The 17,837-nt window shown below is 36.0% G+C and overlaps 2 protein-coding genes and 1 long non-coding RNA gene across 3 annotated transcripts; 1 reads left to right on the top strand and 2 right to left on the bottom strand.

The window, feature by feature from the left end:
* Positions 1 to 6,064: 6,064 nt before the first annotated feature.
* On the top strand, positions 6,065 to 11,660 carry LOC113309819 (homeobox-leucine zipper protein REVOLUTA-like). Its single transcript, XM_026558333.1, has 17 exons — positions 6,065 to 7,166; positions 7,282 to 7,441; positions 7,556 to 7,641; positions 7,761 to 7,851; positions 7,952 to 8,047; positions 8,154 to 8,351; positions 8,481 to 8,636; positions 8,717 to 8,791; positions 9,028 to 9,134; positions 9,259 to 9,442; positions 9,638 to 9,826; positions 9,992 to 10,072; positions 10,165 to 10,299; positions 10,390 to 10,727; positions 10,848 to 10,953; positions 11,130 to 11,279; positions 11,367 to 11,660. Exons 1-17 carry the CDS (start codon positions 6,880 to 6,882, stop codon positions 11,511 to 11,513), a joined length of 2,586 nt encoding a protein of 861 aa, XP_026414118.1. The 5' UTR covers positions 6,065 to 6,879; the 3' UTR covers positions 11,514 to 11,660.
* Positions 11,661 to 11,732: 72 nt separating this feature from the next.
* LOC113309820 lies at positions 11,733 to 12,953 on the bottom strand. Its single transcript, XM_026558334.1, has one exon. The coding sequence runs from the start codon at positions 12,640 to 12,642 to the stop codon at positions 11,815 to 11,817; it is 828 nt and encodes a 275-aa protein (XP_026414119.1). The 5' UTR covers positions 12,643 to 12,953; the 3' UTR covers positions 11,733 to 11,814.
* A 2,925-nt stretch (positions 12,954 to 15,878) lies between these two features.
* Positions 15,879 to 16,402, bottom strand: LOC113310293. The gene is made up of 3 exons (XR_003341050.1): positions 16,358 to 16,402; positions 16,159 to 16,254; positions 15,879 to 15,996 (listed from the first exon to the last, which is right to left on the bottom strand). It is a non-coding gene; the product is annotated as an uncharacterized LOC113310293 (long non-coding RNA).
* Between the last annotated feature and the right edge of the window lie 1,435 nt (positions 16,403 to 17,837).

Genomic DNA, 17,837 nt, shown 5'->3' with positions numbered 1-17,837 from the left:
GCAAGCTTCTTATTGATGCAGCTGATATTCTCTGGGTTGAATGCGGGTTAGCCATGCATCATGCATGACATAATAATTTCATGCAAAACCAAAGTAAACGGACTTTTTTGATACATAAGAGCAAATACTTTTTGTTTTACCAGGCTCAGTACAATAAGAGCAAGTAAAATATCCCATTTAGTCAGGGTTGAACTCCCATGTTATAGGTAAGGGATTGATTTTCGCACTGATCATGTCAACAACAACAGAGAAAAAGAATATAGAGTCTTCCAAAATTATGGACAAAAAAAATAACTTCACCAATTCTGAATCATCTTTCAAAGAACTCATTTTACAATATACTTAGGTCTTTATCGGTATAACGCAGCCCACCGTGGTATGGGATGTTGTTTCATGCTTCTGCCATGTAAACTTTTTTGAATATTCTTATGTTCGCTGAGGAAATAAAAAAAACTCATTTTACATAGTAATTCTTGTGTTGGAATTCAGAAGAAAACGATTTTTTTTTCTTCTTGTTTTCTAATGATTTCGGAAAACTATTTCTACTTGCCAAACAAACTATTATGGTCTTCCAAAATCACAGACAAAAAACTACAAAAAAAAACTAAAATATAATCACCTTGCGGAGAACTCATTTTCAGGCATTCCAACTTATGCAATGATATATAAACATCATTACAAACAAGTTTGGAGAAATGATGGAATTATATTTTTGGTATTATATCATACATAGTATTTGGTATAATTATGGAATATACGACGTGAAAAATACACTGAGTGATCATGATCATAAAAATACACAATAACACTTTTTATTTTTGTATTTATGCTTAAAAAACTCACTCACATAAAATAAACATCGTATCTCAATATTAAAATGTAAGCCAAAAACTTTGAAAAACACCTTTTTGATTTTTCAATTCTATTTGCCTTATCACTTGGGTTGGAAGTTTCATCCTTTCGGCTTCACAGGAATTTTTATAATTAAATAAAAAAAAAATAGTACAAATCCTAATTTAATTCTGATGTAATTTATTTTATTTTCATATTTACTTGGAACGTGTTTGGGGGGACTGACTGATAATCCAATCTTAACAGAATGGGAAGCACGTGAGTTTTTTACTTTTTTCGCATGCTCAAAAAGCAAATAAAATGAAAATCACTTTTAAATAAATTAAATAGTAAATAAATTGATTTTATGAAGGAAAAAAAACAGATTTATTTTTCAACCCAAATCCCTAAACGTCACGGATCGTTGCTAATCTGCGCCCTTTCGGTTGGCGCCGGTATTTCTTGTTCCGCTTTCTCGCGCTTTGCTTGCTTTTAAGCTGTTTTCCTTTTCTATCTTCTTCTGTGAGCTGTACTCCTACACTACCCACGTTACAAAATTACCCTTCTTTGTGTTTTATTTACGATGTTGCCATTTTTTATTTTATTTTATTGGTGATGAATTTGGGGCATGGAGGACGAAGGTGTCAATGTCTCGTCTACAAACATATCACACCAGACACAACAACAGAATTAGTATGTGCTTGCATTTTAGTGGACCTCGTCTAGAGAGAAGTGGTATAGATGGCGATATTTTGTCTCCTTTTCTTAGTTGTTTGGACTTGATTTCCTTGGTCATTTGTCATGTGTATGGTCCATGAAAACTATACATTGAATGTGCTTTCCTTCCTTTTGGCCAAGTAGGTTTGAGAGGAGTTTTGGGGATCCAATTGTTCGTATCACATAGTACCTGCCAGGGTAACTTGTTTTTACTAAACATCATGTGTGAGATTCTAGCAACACCCATTGAGATGAATGAAAAATATTAACAAAGACAGATCCAATTATATTGGAGTTTTTGACGCTAGAAATTAATTATCTGTTTACATAAAACACAAAAAATAAAAAAAATTTGATGTTGTGAAGAAAGAGTTACCCACTCGGTTCAACATGTCTTATTGAGATGTTGCACATGTCTTATTGAGATGTTGCGGTTTGGCAAAGCAGCAAAATCAAGCATGCACAAAATTATTTGTAGACTATTCCTATCGAAGGACTTAATCGGAAATTTGGGTCCAGACAATTTTATGTAGAGCTTCGCTACAGGCTTGGTACTCCGTTTTTTGAGGAGGGCGGGGTATGCTTCAGTTATGATAGGTGATGGACATTTATGGTGACCATATCCTGTACTGTGTTCATGAAGCCGGTCTTCAGTTCAGACATGATCTGGTGCGGGGTATCTTTGCGGACATGTGTTATCGTGCAGGCGTACCGGCTAGAAAAGAGGTAGATTTGGGATTCCTTTCCGATAATGGTCTGGCTTTGAGACCGGCAGATAATTTGGTTTACAACTAGGATAACGACCATGATATTTGTTTGGATGTAACTGGTGTCTCTCTTTTTACTGGAGGTTGGGTACGTATTTTTGTCCCTAGTCAGGCAACCAACAATAATGTGACTCGGAAACGCAATAAATATCTGGACAAGTGTACTGCTCAGGGGTTTGGGTTCGTAGTTCTTGCTTTCACTACTTTGGGGGAACGTGACAGCGATACGGTAGATTTTCTAAAAAGATTGCGGAACTACATGGTAGTCATGATGTGAATGTTAGAATTGGAGATTTCCTTTTCCATAGATTAGGGGTTCTCATTCAAAACGGGATTCGAGTGCAGCTTGTCGCTCGACTCCTATCTAATTTCTTGCGTAACCAAATTACATATGAATAATATATTGTTATAAATATAAGAAAATAATAAAATAATCTAGCTATATATGACATAAATTTTTCGACGTTTATCATGTTTCTGTTAATTTCCTTTTCTATTTATCGGTTTTAATTCTTGCTGACAAGATGATATCTGTATCTATTTTATTGGCGATTCATACGAGAATTTTCTATTAAAACTCAATCTCTGATGCCTAGTAAAATAAACGACAAAACATATTTAATTTGTAATCTATATTTGTCGGCATTTGAAGATACACCAATTTTTTTGTCAAACTTACACCTAGATTAACAAAATAACATTATCATATGTTCTAAATTTGAATCTCATTTTTTGGCGCCATTAAATAGTCTCACCGGTTTTCTTCTCTCTTTTTTTATTCACGATTTAATACTGACTCTGTGATTCACGAGGTTTATCGATGTGAAATTTGTATGTGATTATATATTAGATGGATACCACAATATAAATCCATTATTATTATAACGGTGTGCTCTCTCTTGACCATATACATGAAAAAAGGCAAACCTAAGAAAAAACCTATTGATTGTGAGAAACTGATTTATGTTGACAGAAGCTCAATTTGCGTAGAAAACAGTTTCATTGAAAGTTATATATGAAAATCTAGTAACACCACTAAAGGGGAAAAAATGAAGTAACAAAGATTAAAATTTAAATGGTTAAAAATGAAGTAACAAAGATAGAAATATATTGGAGTTAAAAAGTTAATAATTTGTTTATATAACAAAAACATAAATAGTTAACAAAAATAAAATGAAAAAATAAATACAACTTACTGGTATTTATTTTTTCGTTCTCAGCAAAACTACTTTGCTGACATAAATTTTCCGAGGTTTGTCATGTTTCAGCTATTTTTTTCTTCGGTTTCTGGGTTTTAATTCTTCTGACATGCCGATATCTGTATCTATTTTATTGGCGATTCGTACGAGATATTTATTCCAGCTCGATTACACTTCACAACAAAATTCCATCTCTGATGCCGAAACGACAAAACTTATTTAATGTGTGTCCTCTGCCTGTCGGCATTTGTAGATACGTCAAAAAAAATTTTCAAAACTTAAAGCTAGATTAACAAAATAATGTTACTAGTATTAAGATTGGGTCTCATTTTTCTCGCTCCATGAAATACTTTCACTAATTTTTTTCTTTCATTTTTATCCACGATTTAATACTGAATATGTGTTTCCGGTTCACGAAGTTTGCCAATATGATATATGTGACTGCAAATGAGATGGATACACCAAATATCCATTAAAAAGAAAATAGTTACAAAGACGGATTGAAATTTATTGGAGTTTTTAAGTTATAAATTGAAGTCTGATGACATAATAATAATAATAATAACGGGCCCTAGCTCAGCTGGTCATCCCCGTTTCCCAAAGATGATGCGCTCCAGGAGATCCCAGGTTCGAGTCTTCCATGGCGTAATATTTCAGGAATTATTATGGACGCTAGAGTTCGCTTGCCCCCCTTGTGACACAATCTCGCCCCCCAGTCCGCCGTTTCGGCTCCCCTTGGCAAGGTTACCCATGAGGCCCGCTGGTAGGCTAGCACAGCAACCTGTTAATTCATGTAGTAGTACGTCGTTGGAGCTTAGCTTGTTAGACTTCCAACTAGTTATGTAATCATCGTTATCCAATAATAATAATAATAATAATAATAATAATAATCTACCAATATTTCTTAGTAAAACTGCGTTTTTGAGGTGTATTTCCGAGGTTTGTCATGTTCCAAATAATTTTTCTGTTCTGGTTCTCGGTTTCAACTCTTGTTGACACGCTAATATGTGTGTCTATTTTATTGGCGATTCATACGAAATTTTCTCTCCCAACCGGATAATGAAAGCAACAACTAATCTTTGACGCTTAATAAAGTAGCGACAAAGTCAATTTAATTTTTATTCTCTACTTGTCGTCATTCGTAGATACGCCAATTTTTTTAACAAAGTGACAGCTAGATTAACAAAATAACGTCACCATATCTACTCAGATGAATTCTCATTTTTCTTGCTCCATTAAGTACTTTCATCATGTTTCTCCTGTCATTTTTTATCCACAATGTAACTCTGATTATGATTATGATTTTGATTCACGAGGTTTGTCAACAAAACACTTATCTGATCTTTGTATATGATGGACACACCAACTTCAAACAACTCCTGTACGAATTTTGATATTAAATTATAGATATCATCACGCAACGACTTTACAAACATCTACTTCACTTTTAAAAATGCAATCATAAAAAAACTATCCATTATGGGAACCTTGTTTATGGTGATAAAAGCTAAATTTACATATGAATCAGTTTTATTGAATATGTTATAGAGAATCTAGTAACACTTATTAATAAGGGAAAATATAGTAACATAGATATATCGAAGTATGTTGGAGTTTTCAAGCTAGAAATTAACAATCTGTTTAAATAAAATAAAAAAGAAATAATTTAACAAATAAAATGAAAATGAAAAAATAAGTATAATCTACCGACATTCTGGTTTCTGTTCACAGCAAAACTACCTTTGTGACATAAATTTTCCGAGGTTTGTCATGTTTCAACTAACTTCCGCTTTTGTTTCTCAGCTTTAACTCTTACTGACTCGTTGATATCTGTATCTATTTTATTGGCGATTCATACGAGATTTTCTCTCCGAGTTGGATAACAAGAGCAGCAATCAATCTCTGACGTCTAATAAAGTAGCGAAAACGCCAATTTAGTTTTTATTCTTCTTGTCGATATTTGTAGATACGCCAAAAACATATACAAACTGACAGCTAGATTAGCAATATAACGTTTCCTCACTCAGATGAGTCCTCATTTTTCTCGCTCCAAAACTACTTTCACCACGTTTTTTCTCTCCTTTTTTATCCATGATTTAATACTGACTATGGTTGTGATTCAGATTCACGAGGTTTATCAGTAAAAGTTTGTGTTCCGTAAATTAAGATGGATACACAAACTTCAAACAACTCATCATTGTCAATTACAGTGGTCTTTAATATCACATTAAGAATATCATCACCCAACTGCTTCACCATCTTGCCCCTTGAACATCTACCATCAAATCAATTACAATTTCACGCAAAAAATTGCAATCTTGAATAACAATATTTACTATGCTCTCATTTTCACTCGCATAGTCATAATATTACATGGCCGGTGATTGAAATGGGAAGAATAAAAGCTATGGGCAATATGGTAAACACGGCCAACAGAATTCTCCTATCAGTAGTACCTGCCATTTTGAAAAAAGACAGAGGTCATATAAGTAAAGTGGATTCTTTATATAGAAACAGATAGTGGTATTTCGATTTGCGGGTTAAATTGATTAGAAAAACAAAAAACAAAACCAGACTCTGTTTATTTCTTTCTTCTTCTTCTTCTTCTTCTTCTTCTCTCTAACTTTCAAAAAGGCAAACAGTGTTTCAGTTTTATCTCTCTTCTCTCTCTACTCACTACTCATCACACACTGTTTTTCTGTTCTCCTCTGCTTCTTCTGGTGCTGCTGGTGAGAAATGGTTATTAGGGTTTCAGTTTCACTTCACATTAATCTCATCTTCAGTTTTTGTTTTTCTCTTAATGCTTAAAGAAACAGAGGCTCGAGAGGGCCATTTCTTTGGTGTTCATTTCTCTATCATTTTTAGTAGTTGAAGGATTTTGGAAAGTGGGGTTGGTGTTAGATTTTGGAGTTTGAAGCTTGATTGTGATATTTTTAAGAAGCATTTATTGAAGCAGTAGTTTTTTCCTTTTCTTCTTCTTATCTTTAGTAGTTGAAGTTGATTGATTGATAGAGAAAGAAAGGGAAAGCAGAAGAAGAAGAATAATTAGATCTTTGATTGCAAATTTGGGTTTGAAAAGAGCAGAATTGTCTGTTTTTCTTCTACTGGAAGAAGAAAATTTCTTGTTTTGAAACCAAGATTTGGGTTTTGAAACTGAAAGCAGAAGATAAAAGGAGCTTCTTTTTTTGGTTTTTTTGGTTTTGTCTTCTGCAACTTTATCTATAACCCAAGGACAAACAAGATTTGATTGACAAAGAAAGAGATATTCCATCTGTATCCCCATACCCAGATTCTCTGTTTTTGAACCCTTTAATCCTAAATTTAGAATCTTTTTCACAACTTTTGGATTTTGAGATTGGTGAAAAATGGCGATGCTTGTGTCACAACAACAGCTACATAGAGAAAGTAGCAGTGGAAGTATTGGAAGTATGGGAGGAGGTGGTGGTGGTGGAAAACAGAATCATCATCATAATCATCATCTTGATTCTGGAAAATATGTTAGATATACTACTGAACAAGTTGAAGCATTAGAAAGAGTTTATGCTGAATGTCCTAAACCTTCTTCTATGCGTCGTCAACAACTCATTCGTGATTGCCCCATTCTCTCTAACATTGAACCTAAACAGATCAAAGTCTGGTTCCAAAATCGAAGGTAAAATTTTCTTTTCATCTTCTTCTTCTTCCATGCAAAAAAGATGATGGTTTTTTTATGAATCGGTATGAGTTTTTAGTCTTTGGAATCGGTCTAATTTCGGTTGATTTTGCAGGTGCCGAGAGAAGCAGAGGAAAGAAGCATCTAGACTACAGACAGTGAATAAGAAATTGACTGCAATGAATAAGTTGTTAATGGAAGAGAACGATCGGTTACAAAAACAAGTGTCTCAACTTGTTTATGAGAATAGTTACATGCGGCAGCAACTACAAAATGTAAATAACAATTTCATTTTTGTTTGTTTTTTTGTACAATCCGTTTTAGAATTTGGCTTCATTTGTTTATGATTTTGTGTCTTGATTTTATGTACTGGTTTTGGATTGATGCAGGCAGCTGCTACAACAACTGATACTAGTTGTGAGTCTGTTGTAACCACTCCTCAGCATTCTTTAAGGGATGCTAATAACCCCGCTGGGTAAACCTCTCTCTCTCTCTCTCTCTCTCTCTCTCGAACAAATCAACGAACGATTTTTCTTGATAATTTCCATGGCGATTGTTATTGATGTGTTGTTCTTGTTTTTTGGTTTTTGGCAGACTCCTTTCAATTGCGGAGGAGACATTGGCAGAGTTCCTTTCAAAGGCTACAGGAACTGCTGTCAATTGGGTCCAGATGCCTGGGATGAAGGTTTGTTTATCATCCCTCACTTTCGATTTGTAAACCTTTGATGCAGATTGATGTTGTTGTTTATTAAGTTTTCTAATTGTTATCGTTATTGCATGTCTAGCCTGGTCCGGATTCGGTAGGAATCGTTGCAATTTCACAAAGTTGTAGTGGAGTGGCATCACGAGCCTGCGGTTTAGTAAGTTTAGAACCTACTAAGGTAAGCTTTGGCGAAACTTATTTGAAGTGGAATTGGAGTCGGAAAGATCACTCTTAAGTGGTTTTCTTAAGGGACTACTAATTTATCAGGTTTTATTCCTTGACAGATTGCAGAGATTCTCAAAGATCGCCCATCCTGGTTTCGTGCTTGCCGAAGCCTCGAAGTATTCACCATGTTTCCTGCTGGAAATGGAGGATTGATTGAATTGATATACATGCAGATGTATGCCCCAACCACCTTGGCTCCTGCACGGGACTTTTGGACTTTGAGATACACAACTACTCTAGAAGACGGCAGTCTTGTGGTATGTTTTCTTGCTTGAACTAGAATAATTTCGGCATGTTTACTTCTCGATTTTATTAGCACGGAGAAAGCGGGATACCATCCTAATTTCTAATGTTCTTTGTTTTTCATTTGCCATCTTTAACTGAAGGTCTGCGAGAGATCACTCTCTGGAGCTGGTGCTGGCCCAAATGCATCTGCTGCTACCCAGTTCGTTAGAGGTGAGATGCTGCCAAGTGGTTTTCTGATTCGACCATGCGAGGGTGGAGGGTCTATCATTCACATAGTTGACCACCTTGATCTCGAGGTATGATTTCTCTTGCTAGTTTTGCATGTTTAACAGTCCATATATGTAGCTTGTACTAATTTCCTTTATTCTGCTTATAGGCATGGAGTGTACCCGAAGTGTTGCGGCCACTTTATCAGTCATCGAAGGTCTTAGCTCAGAAGATGACTGTTGCAGTAAGTAATTTAATGCTGATTGATTTTAAATACTTATACAGCATGTCATACTTCATTTCTCAACAACGGGATGATAAAACTATGAAACAAATGTTGTTGGTAATGATACAATTTCATTTTCTAAGTGAAGAACTTGTTCTATTAAATCTTAGTCAATTTTGATGTGTGCCAAATATTGCTAAAAGAAAGTAGTAATGTTGTTCAACAAAGGACCGACTGTAACCTCTCCTGTAAAGGCACTTCGCCATGTCAGGCAAATAGCTCAGGAGACTAGTGGAGAGGTGGTATACGGCTTGGGAAGGCAGCCGGCTGTCCTACGAAACTTTAGCCAAAGATTGAACAGGTGACTTCTGTTTCTATACATATTTCAGTTCTAGCCCACTGACTTGTTGTTATGCAGAGGTGAATTCACTGAATTGTATGTCAAGAAATTATAGTTATTAACTAATTTCCTTTATTTTATGTAGGGGATTCAACGATGCAGTCAATGGATTCAACGATGATGGCTGGTCATTGATGAGCAATGATGGTGCTGATGACGTAATAGTTACAGTTAACTCAGGCAAAAACTTGAGCACCATCTCTAACCCAGCTAATGCTCTTACATTATCTGGAGGTGTCCTTTGTGTGAAGGCATCCATGCTTCTACAAGTGAGTTCATCTATCACTTTATCTATTCAGTGCAGCCTCAAATGCAACTGTGCGATAATGATTTTTATAAATGGACTAGTGTATAGTATTCGATTTTAAATTGACTCCCTTTTTGTACCCCATCTATCTGAATTATTAATATGATCTGCTAGTTCAATAACTAACTAAGAAGGTCATGTTTCTTTGTATCATTAGAATGTTCATCCTGCGTTGCTGGTGCGCTTCTTGAGGGAGCACCGCTCTGAGTGGGCAGATTACAACTTTGATGCCTACTCAGCTGCTTCACTGAAATCCGGCTCTTATGCGTATGGAGGATTGAGATCGACTAGGTTCTCTGGCAGCCAAATCATCATGCCTCTTGGCCACACTGTGGAACGCGAAGAGGTTCTCTCTCTTTCTCTCATATTTTCCCCCTATATCTCATGTTTGCTGTACTGGCTCAAAGAAGTGTGATCCTATAGTTATTTAGGAAATCTAAGCACCCTAAAACATAATAGAATTATTTGATACCAAGTACTAACACTTCTTTGTGGTGCTGAACATCTTCAGTTGCTTGAGATTATTCGCCTGGAAGGCCATGCTCTTACCCAGGAAGAAGCTATGATGTCGCGGGATATCCATCTTCTACAGGTTGGTTTTGAATTTCTCTAAGGATTTTACCTTGGAATGTGAACTTTTTCATGCTTAACATCTCCTGATATCCTTAAAAATTTATGCTGCAGATTTGTAGTGGAGTGGATGAGAACGCAGTGGGAGCCTGCTCTGAGCTTGTATTCGCCCCTATTGACGAAATGTTTCCAGATGATGCTCCGCTTCTACCTTCTGGGTTCCGCATCATACCATTGGATACAAGAACAGTTGAGTTCTAAACTTCACATCCTACTCGTTTTTTGTTTTTGTTTTTACTGTGAGGATCTTTTTCACAACTAAGGCATACTAATGTACAGGGTGAAACACAAGATACATTAACTGCACATCGTACGTTAGATCTTGCGTCCAGTCTTGAAGTAGGTCCGTCCACGAACCGCGGTGCTGGTGATGCGTCTCCTAGTACTCACAACATGCGTTCGGTGTTGACCATTGCGTTCCAATTCCCTTTTGAGAGTCATCTCCAGGATAGTGTTGCAGCCATGGCCCGACAATATGTACGAAATGTGATCTCCTCTGTGCAGAGGGTTGCCATGGCCATAGCTCCATCTGGTCCAGGCCTCCAGGTGGGGCCAAAGGTATCTCCGGGCTCTCCCGAAGCTCTAACTCTTGCTCAATGGATCAGCCAGAGCTATAGGCAAGTCACCAACCTTGAAATGCTATTGTTGATCTACTACCTTACTTGGATTTTTTTTTCTAATTTAGTTGTTTTTGACATGTGCTTCAGCTAATAGAAACTGTGTTCGTGTTTTTGCAGTTACCACTTGGGGGCAGATTTACTCAGGTCAAATGGTGAAGGAGGCGACTCTATATTGAAGCTTCTGTGGCACCACCAGGATGCTATATTGTGTTGCTCCGTGAAGGTATGTCTACGTTTTTTAATTGCTCAATATAATTTAAGATCTGGCTTAATGGTGAACAAATTTGCATAAAGATGTTTAGAATGAGCACAAGTTTGTATCAGAACTCTGTCATCTTGCACAAAGATTGAGTTCGTATTAGGTGCTGTTTCTCATTCTTTTTTCTCGGTCCTTTACAGCAATTGCCTGTCTTCACATTTGCAAACCAAGCGGGGCTGGACATGCTAGAGACCACACTGGTAGCTCTTCAGGACATAACACTTGATAAGATATTTGACGAGTCCGGTCGGAAAGCTTTATGCTCCGACTTCGCCAAGTTAATGGAACAGGTAATATTACATCTCTAAGGATTTCCACATTTTTCAGTGTAGGCCAAAATCAATACAGTGTCTAACTTCTTTTACTTTTGTGTTCAGGGTTCTGCTTATTTACCAGCTGGATTATGCATGTCAACCATGGGTCGTCATATATCGTACGAACAAGTCATTGCTTGGAAAGTACTCGCCGAGGACAATTCTGTTCACTGCTTAGCCTTTGCATTCGTCAACTGGTCTTTTGTTTGAACACTTTGTTTATTTATGATTTCCCCCAAACCACTGTTAGCAGCACCACTAGATAATCAATCAAAAGAAAGCAAGAAAAGCAGGAAGTTTTTGTACCAGAAAATCTTCTCTGTTTGCATATATTTAATTTATTTTACTTTTAATGAAGTCATTAGTGTTTTAGCATAAATCATCGTCTCTTCTTTTAATTAAATTTTAGCAAATAAAAAAAAAAGTTACATCTTTGAAATAGAAAAAATGCTAAATCCCCAAAATCCTAACATAATTCTGGGGTTGAAGGACTCAACACAACCTTAAAAACCTAGTATTGCTTTGCATTTGAAGGTGTACCACCAGGCATTAGATTTGGAATATACGTCGTCGTTGTCATTGGCTGTGCGAATGCCTGTGGCATAAAATATGCAACTTGCCCTTGATGATTTCCGTAGTCCTCCTGGTTACTGTCTCCACTTGGTCGGACTACCATCATCGGATACTGCATTACCATCGGATACGCCCCATTCGCGGCCACACTGCCGTTTATCATCCCCATTGGTAGCATTGCAGAACCATTGTTAACAAGATTCTGGTTAAAGGGCTGAAGAACATAAATCGGTTGCATCTGCATAAAAGTATTGCCTCCTGTAGGTATAGTAGCAGTAGCCCCAAGCTCAGGAACTTTCGCAGTGATATCGCTACGATGACGTTCAGCACCTTCAATGGACTGAATTTTCTCATCAATCGTTCCAATCTTGGGCTCCACCGAGTCGATAAGTTGTTGTATCTGATCGGCACTTAACTTATCGAACCGATCATCCCATTCCAATCCATCAACAGTATCATCTTCCATGCTAACTGATTCATTCAAATTATCATCTTCGATTGTACTCTTTCCATCATCTTCAGATAATTGCTTGTGTCTTTCAGTACGTTTTTGTTTCGGCAAACTGAGATATCTCTGAACGATTCGAATCACATCGCCTAAATTCTCAGGGTACGTATCAGGCCGTACCGGACGATGATTACCACCACCGCGACTGGGTCCGCCGTAGACGATCATACAAGCATCAACATCAACTAATGTAGAGAATTCACGGATTTTCTTTTGTAATCCTTTAATTCTCGTGGCATATGACTTGAGAGTATCCATCTTCTTCTTTGATATTTTTCTGGTGTGTTTTGCGTTAGCGCCTCTCTTAAACCGAACAGATTTGTGAGATTTGATACAAAATTAGGGCTTTTATATTTATAGAGGCTTGTGATATTGGGAGAGGCGGTTTAAATAAGAGATTAGGAAACTTGCCGATCAAAAAAAGATACGGGGAAACTTGCGGAAGGAGTTTCTATTCTTTGTTGGATTTATATTCTGCTACTTTATAATCGGGGGTATCAATGGAGGATCTAAAAGTAGTAGGATATATGATAGGGTTTGCTGTTTCTAATACCCCTCTTAAAACTGGAAATATCTTCTTAATACGGTATAATATAATGCAATGGAAATTCCAAATTTCCTAATAAAAGAGAGGAACCATAATATTGGGCATACCAAAATCTTTCAAGGCATATCACATGAAGACAAAAAAGGTTGTGAAATAGCAAAATCAGATTACTCCTTAACCCAATTTTTTTTTAATGACAAATCTGCCCTTTACGATTAGTGTTAGTAATATTGATTAGTGATTAAATATTTTGTTTAGTGATTAAGATAATTTTCAGAATTATAAAAGGTTGTTTAGTGATTTTTTTGATCATGGTTCGGCGAAACATGTTGAGGTTCGGCTCACATCTATGAGCCGAATCTACCAATTGATGAACGGTTCGGCTCACATCTATGAGCCGAACAACATCCTGAATAGCCCAGAAAAATAATAATTACTGGTTCGGCTTATATTTCGAAAATCGTATGAGCCGAACATCAATTTGTTATTTTTTGGGTTAAAATATTGTTATTGGTTCGACACATATTGAGAATATCGTAATAGCCGAACCTCATAAATCTGCTAGGTTCGGCACATATTATGATTATCGAATATGCCGAACCCCCATGCATCTCTATCTGTGACTAGGTTCGGCTTGAAATTTCATGAAATTTTAAGCCGAATTGTTCATATACACTTACAGGAAGCTTTTGTGATGAACAATTCGGCTAAAAATGCAACTCAATTTTGAGCCGAACCCAACACTGTAACCGTCATTTAATCGATGAAAAACAACAAATAAGAGATTGGGTTTGTAAAACTTACTTTCTTATCCTTATTTCCGGAGTTGGAGATGCAGTTGGTTCAGTTTCTGGTTCAATTAGTGGTTGATTTTCAGTTTCTACACCTTCATCTTCAATTGGTTCTTCTTCTTCAATTGATGGATTAGAAGACGATTTGGTTTGCCTAGTCCCTAGTTTTCTTTGTACGAGTCATTATGTGGTTGAGTTTAATCGACGATCAAATTTTTACGAATCGACATTTAATCACGATGATAAAAAAAAATTTCGCAGGAGGGGGAAGAGTTCGGCTAGAGGAGGAAGAAGAAGAGATGTTAAGGGAAACTGATTTTGATTAGAAAACTGATTTTAAATTTTTATATTAAGGGTATATAGGTAATTGAACTACCCATAAGGTACCCCTTATAAGGTCACCCAAGATGGGACTATTGTTTTGTATGCCTTGAAAGATTTTGGTATGCCCAAAATCAGGGTTCAAATAGAGTTTGGCAACTAGAAGCATTTCCGCAAAAGTAGCGATAGGGCGTCTGGATACCAGAAGCCGAACTTGTTTTGAATTTTATACCTAAATTAATTCCTTGATTTTTGATTTTTAGAAGTTGAAAAATTATTTTCCGGATGTGTATACCAAACAGACTCTTATAACGCGTTTGGATACCAGAAGCAGAAGTCAGAAACAAAACTATTTTGCTTCACAAAAAATTGACTTTTTTGCTTCAAGAAGTCGTTCTAAATTTTTATATCCAAACTAACTCTTGTTTTTTGACTTCTAGAAGAAAAAAGTTACTTTTTCTGAAGCAAAATATTTCTGCTTTTGACTTCTAGAAAAAAAAATTTATTTTTTCTGAACAAAACGTTTTTGCTTTTGATTTCTGAGATTGAGGAGGAACAATTTTACTATTTCTGGTACCCAAACACGTTTTTTTCTTCATAAAGAAAAATCTTTTATTGCTTCTACAAGTCCTAATGATATTTTCTTTCCAAATTAACTTTCGACTTTATAAATTAATTAAGTTGAAAACCTACTTCCCATTTATATTTTGTCTTGATAACAACAAAGAAATCACATCCTTGGAAAATTTGGTTCCCTTCTTAAGTTTTGACTAAAAGGAATTAATTACGTCCAAAAACTACTTCTTATTTTAAAAAATTACATTTTGACTTAATTAATTCAAAAAGACATAAGTTAGTTTGGTAATAAAATCTCAATATGACTTCTCGAAACACACAAGGAAAAAAAAAAAAAAACAGCTTTTCTTAATGCAAATTGCTTTTGCTTGTGACTTTGAGATTTTTTTATTGTGCTCTAAGATTAGCGTTGATCTTGAGCCATGTTGCATGAATAGGTCCTATAGGGTCCAAGATGCAGGCACCACTAACCAGTCTGTATAGTCTTTTCCAACGGTTCAATAAGAATTTTTGATTTTTCAAACTTTCTGGCACAAGTTTATAATGCTCGGATTTAGTGAGTAATGAAGTTTGATTATTACATAATCTGAAATGCAGGTAGGGTACTACTCTTTCTGCCCATACTAAATGCATTATAGGTCTTCAAATGGATGTCATATAGATGATGATGACATTACAGTATCCAGAGAGTAATGTTAGAGTTGTACTTTTAAGTTGTGTAGACAACACAGAAACACAGAGTCATGTAGAGACAGTGGAGTTAATGACGTCTTTTCTGTTAGAACTACTTGGAAAGAAAAGAATGGAGGTTTCATCATGATGCAGACTCTCTGCCATCTTTTGTTTTTTTGTTTGTAAATTCATTCAGTAAGACCCCCTGAGTCAGTTTAGATTAGAGAGGTAGTTGTACTGCAGACTGAAATAATGTCGACCCAGACCAAAAATAAATCTTCACAGTAACAAAAAAAAAAACACACTCCATATATGAAATGTACCAAATTGACCTCTAACTGTTTCATCTAAATCAAGGACTAATTACATGATCATTAGTCGTAGTCGTTAAGCTAAGACAGCCTCACACATGTATAATGTGGGCTGGATTAACTGATAGGAAATAATCTTTTGATTAATTAGGTGCTATAATGATGAGGTTTACGTCGGTTATCGTTAATCATGTAATTAACTCATGATTAATACTCAAGTTAGCTAAGCTTGATTAGTAGAATTTGATGCACTTGTATCATGCTGCTGCGATGTGGAAGTAGTTGTATTTAGCTCATCGAGAAATCTTGTTATTGTCTGCACAAATAAGTCGTCCATGCCAGGTTGAACCGGCGTAGGTGCAGCAGTGGTGGCACTACCACTCCCTCGCGAACTCTGTGCAATGTGCATTATTACAGTTACATAGAGAGACTCGACTGATTGGAAACTATGGAGAAATTCAACAAATAAATGCGGAAAACCAAAATGAATGCATCTCTAGTTTACATATACTTGCATGTACTGCATAAGTAAATGTATAATGATGGCACAACTTACCGAAGAGGAGGAGACCCTACGACGCTTCGGCGGTCTTGTTCTAGCATTCATCATGTCGATCAGCTCATCAAACCGAAAAACAGATGATCCACAAACCTAATCAGCTTTTAATTAATACTAATTAAACAACTCATTATTATACAGAAGAAAATGCAACTTGCATCTTTATTTGTGCAATGTGGCTTATATAAAAGCTTACCTGTTTTACTATAGCTTCGTATTTCCGTAAGCATTGGTATTGCCTTTTATCATCTTCTTCCCTAGACATTTCCATAAAACACTTTGTTTGTTCTTGAACTAGCCAAGTTCCTGGTGATGAATGTGTATGGTAAAGAAAAGTGAAGGTGTACTACTGAAGAATTTGGATGTAAAGGGGTGGCTGCAAAAGATATATACGCATGCATGCGCATGAAAAGTTATCGGTGCCAAGGGGCTTTTTATAGGAGAAATGGTGGCGCAATCAACGCGTGTTAACGTAGCTTGAAAAGATGTGTGACCGTTACACAGGAAGAAGACCCTCCCAACCCCAAGTAAGAAAAGAAGAATGACAGGAAAACGTTATTATTTCTTTCTATCTACAGCTACCATTTCCTTCTTTTGTCCCATGGACTCAAAATGAAAACCTCGTGAGGGCATAACCGTAGTGACTTTGAATGTCAAAGCTTTCAGAGAATATATATAACGGAAAATTGGTCATTTGTCCAAATATTTTTAAATCACGGTTCAAATGGACGAGTAAAAAATAGTTTGGGTGAAATGGCCAAGAAAAAATAGTAAGGATGAAACTGGTTTCATCTTAGCTTAAATTTGAAAAATAGCAAGGATGAAACTGGATACATCCTGTGTAAATTAAAAATAAGAAAAAATATTTGAAAATGGGCACGATGAAACTGGTTACATCCTGCCTATTTTTACATTTTTGTCCATTTAAACAGTATCAAAATCTAACTATCCATTTCACCCAGGAATTATTGATTTTGGTCTTTTTAACCAATTTTGTGTATATATAAATAGTCACAAATCTCCATAGAGGAATAGAATGAGAATTGGAACAATAACGGTAACGGTAACTCAATTGATGCAGAGAAATGCCAGCAAAGAATAACAGAAACAAAGAGAAATAAGACTACGTGTGACCAAGATTATGATTCTCATTCCAGTACCTGTAACTGCATTCGCGGATGGAGTATGGATAGACCGGCCAGAAGGAAAGGAAGATGGATGAAACAATGGACTTGAAACACAGTTCAGCTGCACTTGAACGGACTTGAAGCCCAGATTTAATATTTTCCTCCTGCTGCACTTGAACATACTTGGTCCACAGACTAGACCAAGGGTACCGGCTGTTGGCTTCTTCTTTTTTCCAAACGATTTTTTAGGGACGATGGTTATTTTGGGGACCATGGTCTTATTAGGCCAACCTCCCTATACTTATAAGGGGTGTCCCAAAGTTAGGTAAATACCCATTTACTCTTTACTTTAATTTAAATTAAAACTAACTTAATAATTATATAAATCTAATCATATACTCCTACATCTAATCTAAATGAATTTATTAACCAAAATCAAAATCAAATCAAAATCAAGAGAGCAATCGAAAAATTTTAGTTTTGAAAAAAAGTTTATTCTCTTCTTCTTATCTCTTTCCTTGACGTTCCTCGTTCGGTTGAAAAACCCAT

The sequence above is a fragment of the Papaver somniferum genome, chromosome 9, assembly GCF_003573695.1.
Source record: "Papaver somniferum cultivar HN1 chromosome 9, ASM357369v1, whole genome shotgun sequence".
Lineage (NCBI taxonomy): Eukaryota > Viridiplantae > Streptophyta > Magnoliopsida > Ranunculales > Papaveraceae > Papaver > Papaver somniferum.
This window is presented reverse-complemented; position numbering and strand designations above follow the sequence as displayed.

Coding starts and splice junctions, on each gene's coding strand:
- LOC113309820 (XM_026558334.1), bottom strand. CDS start 12,642: ATGGATACTCTCAAGTCATATGCCACGAGAATTAAAGGATTACAAAAG.
- LOC113309819 (XM_026558333.1), top strand. CDS start 6,880: ATGGCGATGCTTGTGTCACAACAACAGCTACATAGAGAAAGTAGCAGT. Junction 10,073..10,164: donor GGGATATCCATCTTCTACAG/GTTGGTTTTGAA, acceptor TTTATGCTGCAG/ATTTGTAGTGGAGTGGATGA. Junction 10,728..10,847: donor TGGATCAGCCAGAGCTATAG/GCAAGTCACCAA, acceptor GTGTTTTTGCAG/TTACCACTTGGGGGCAGATT.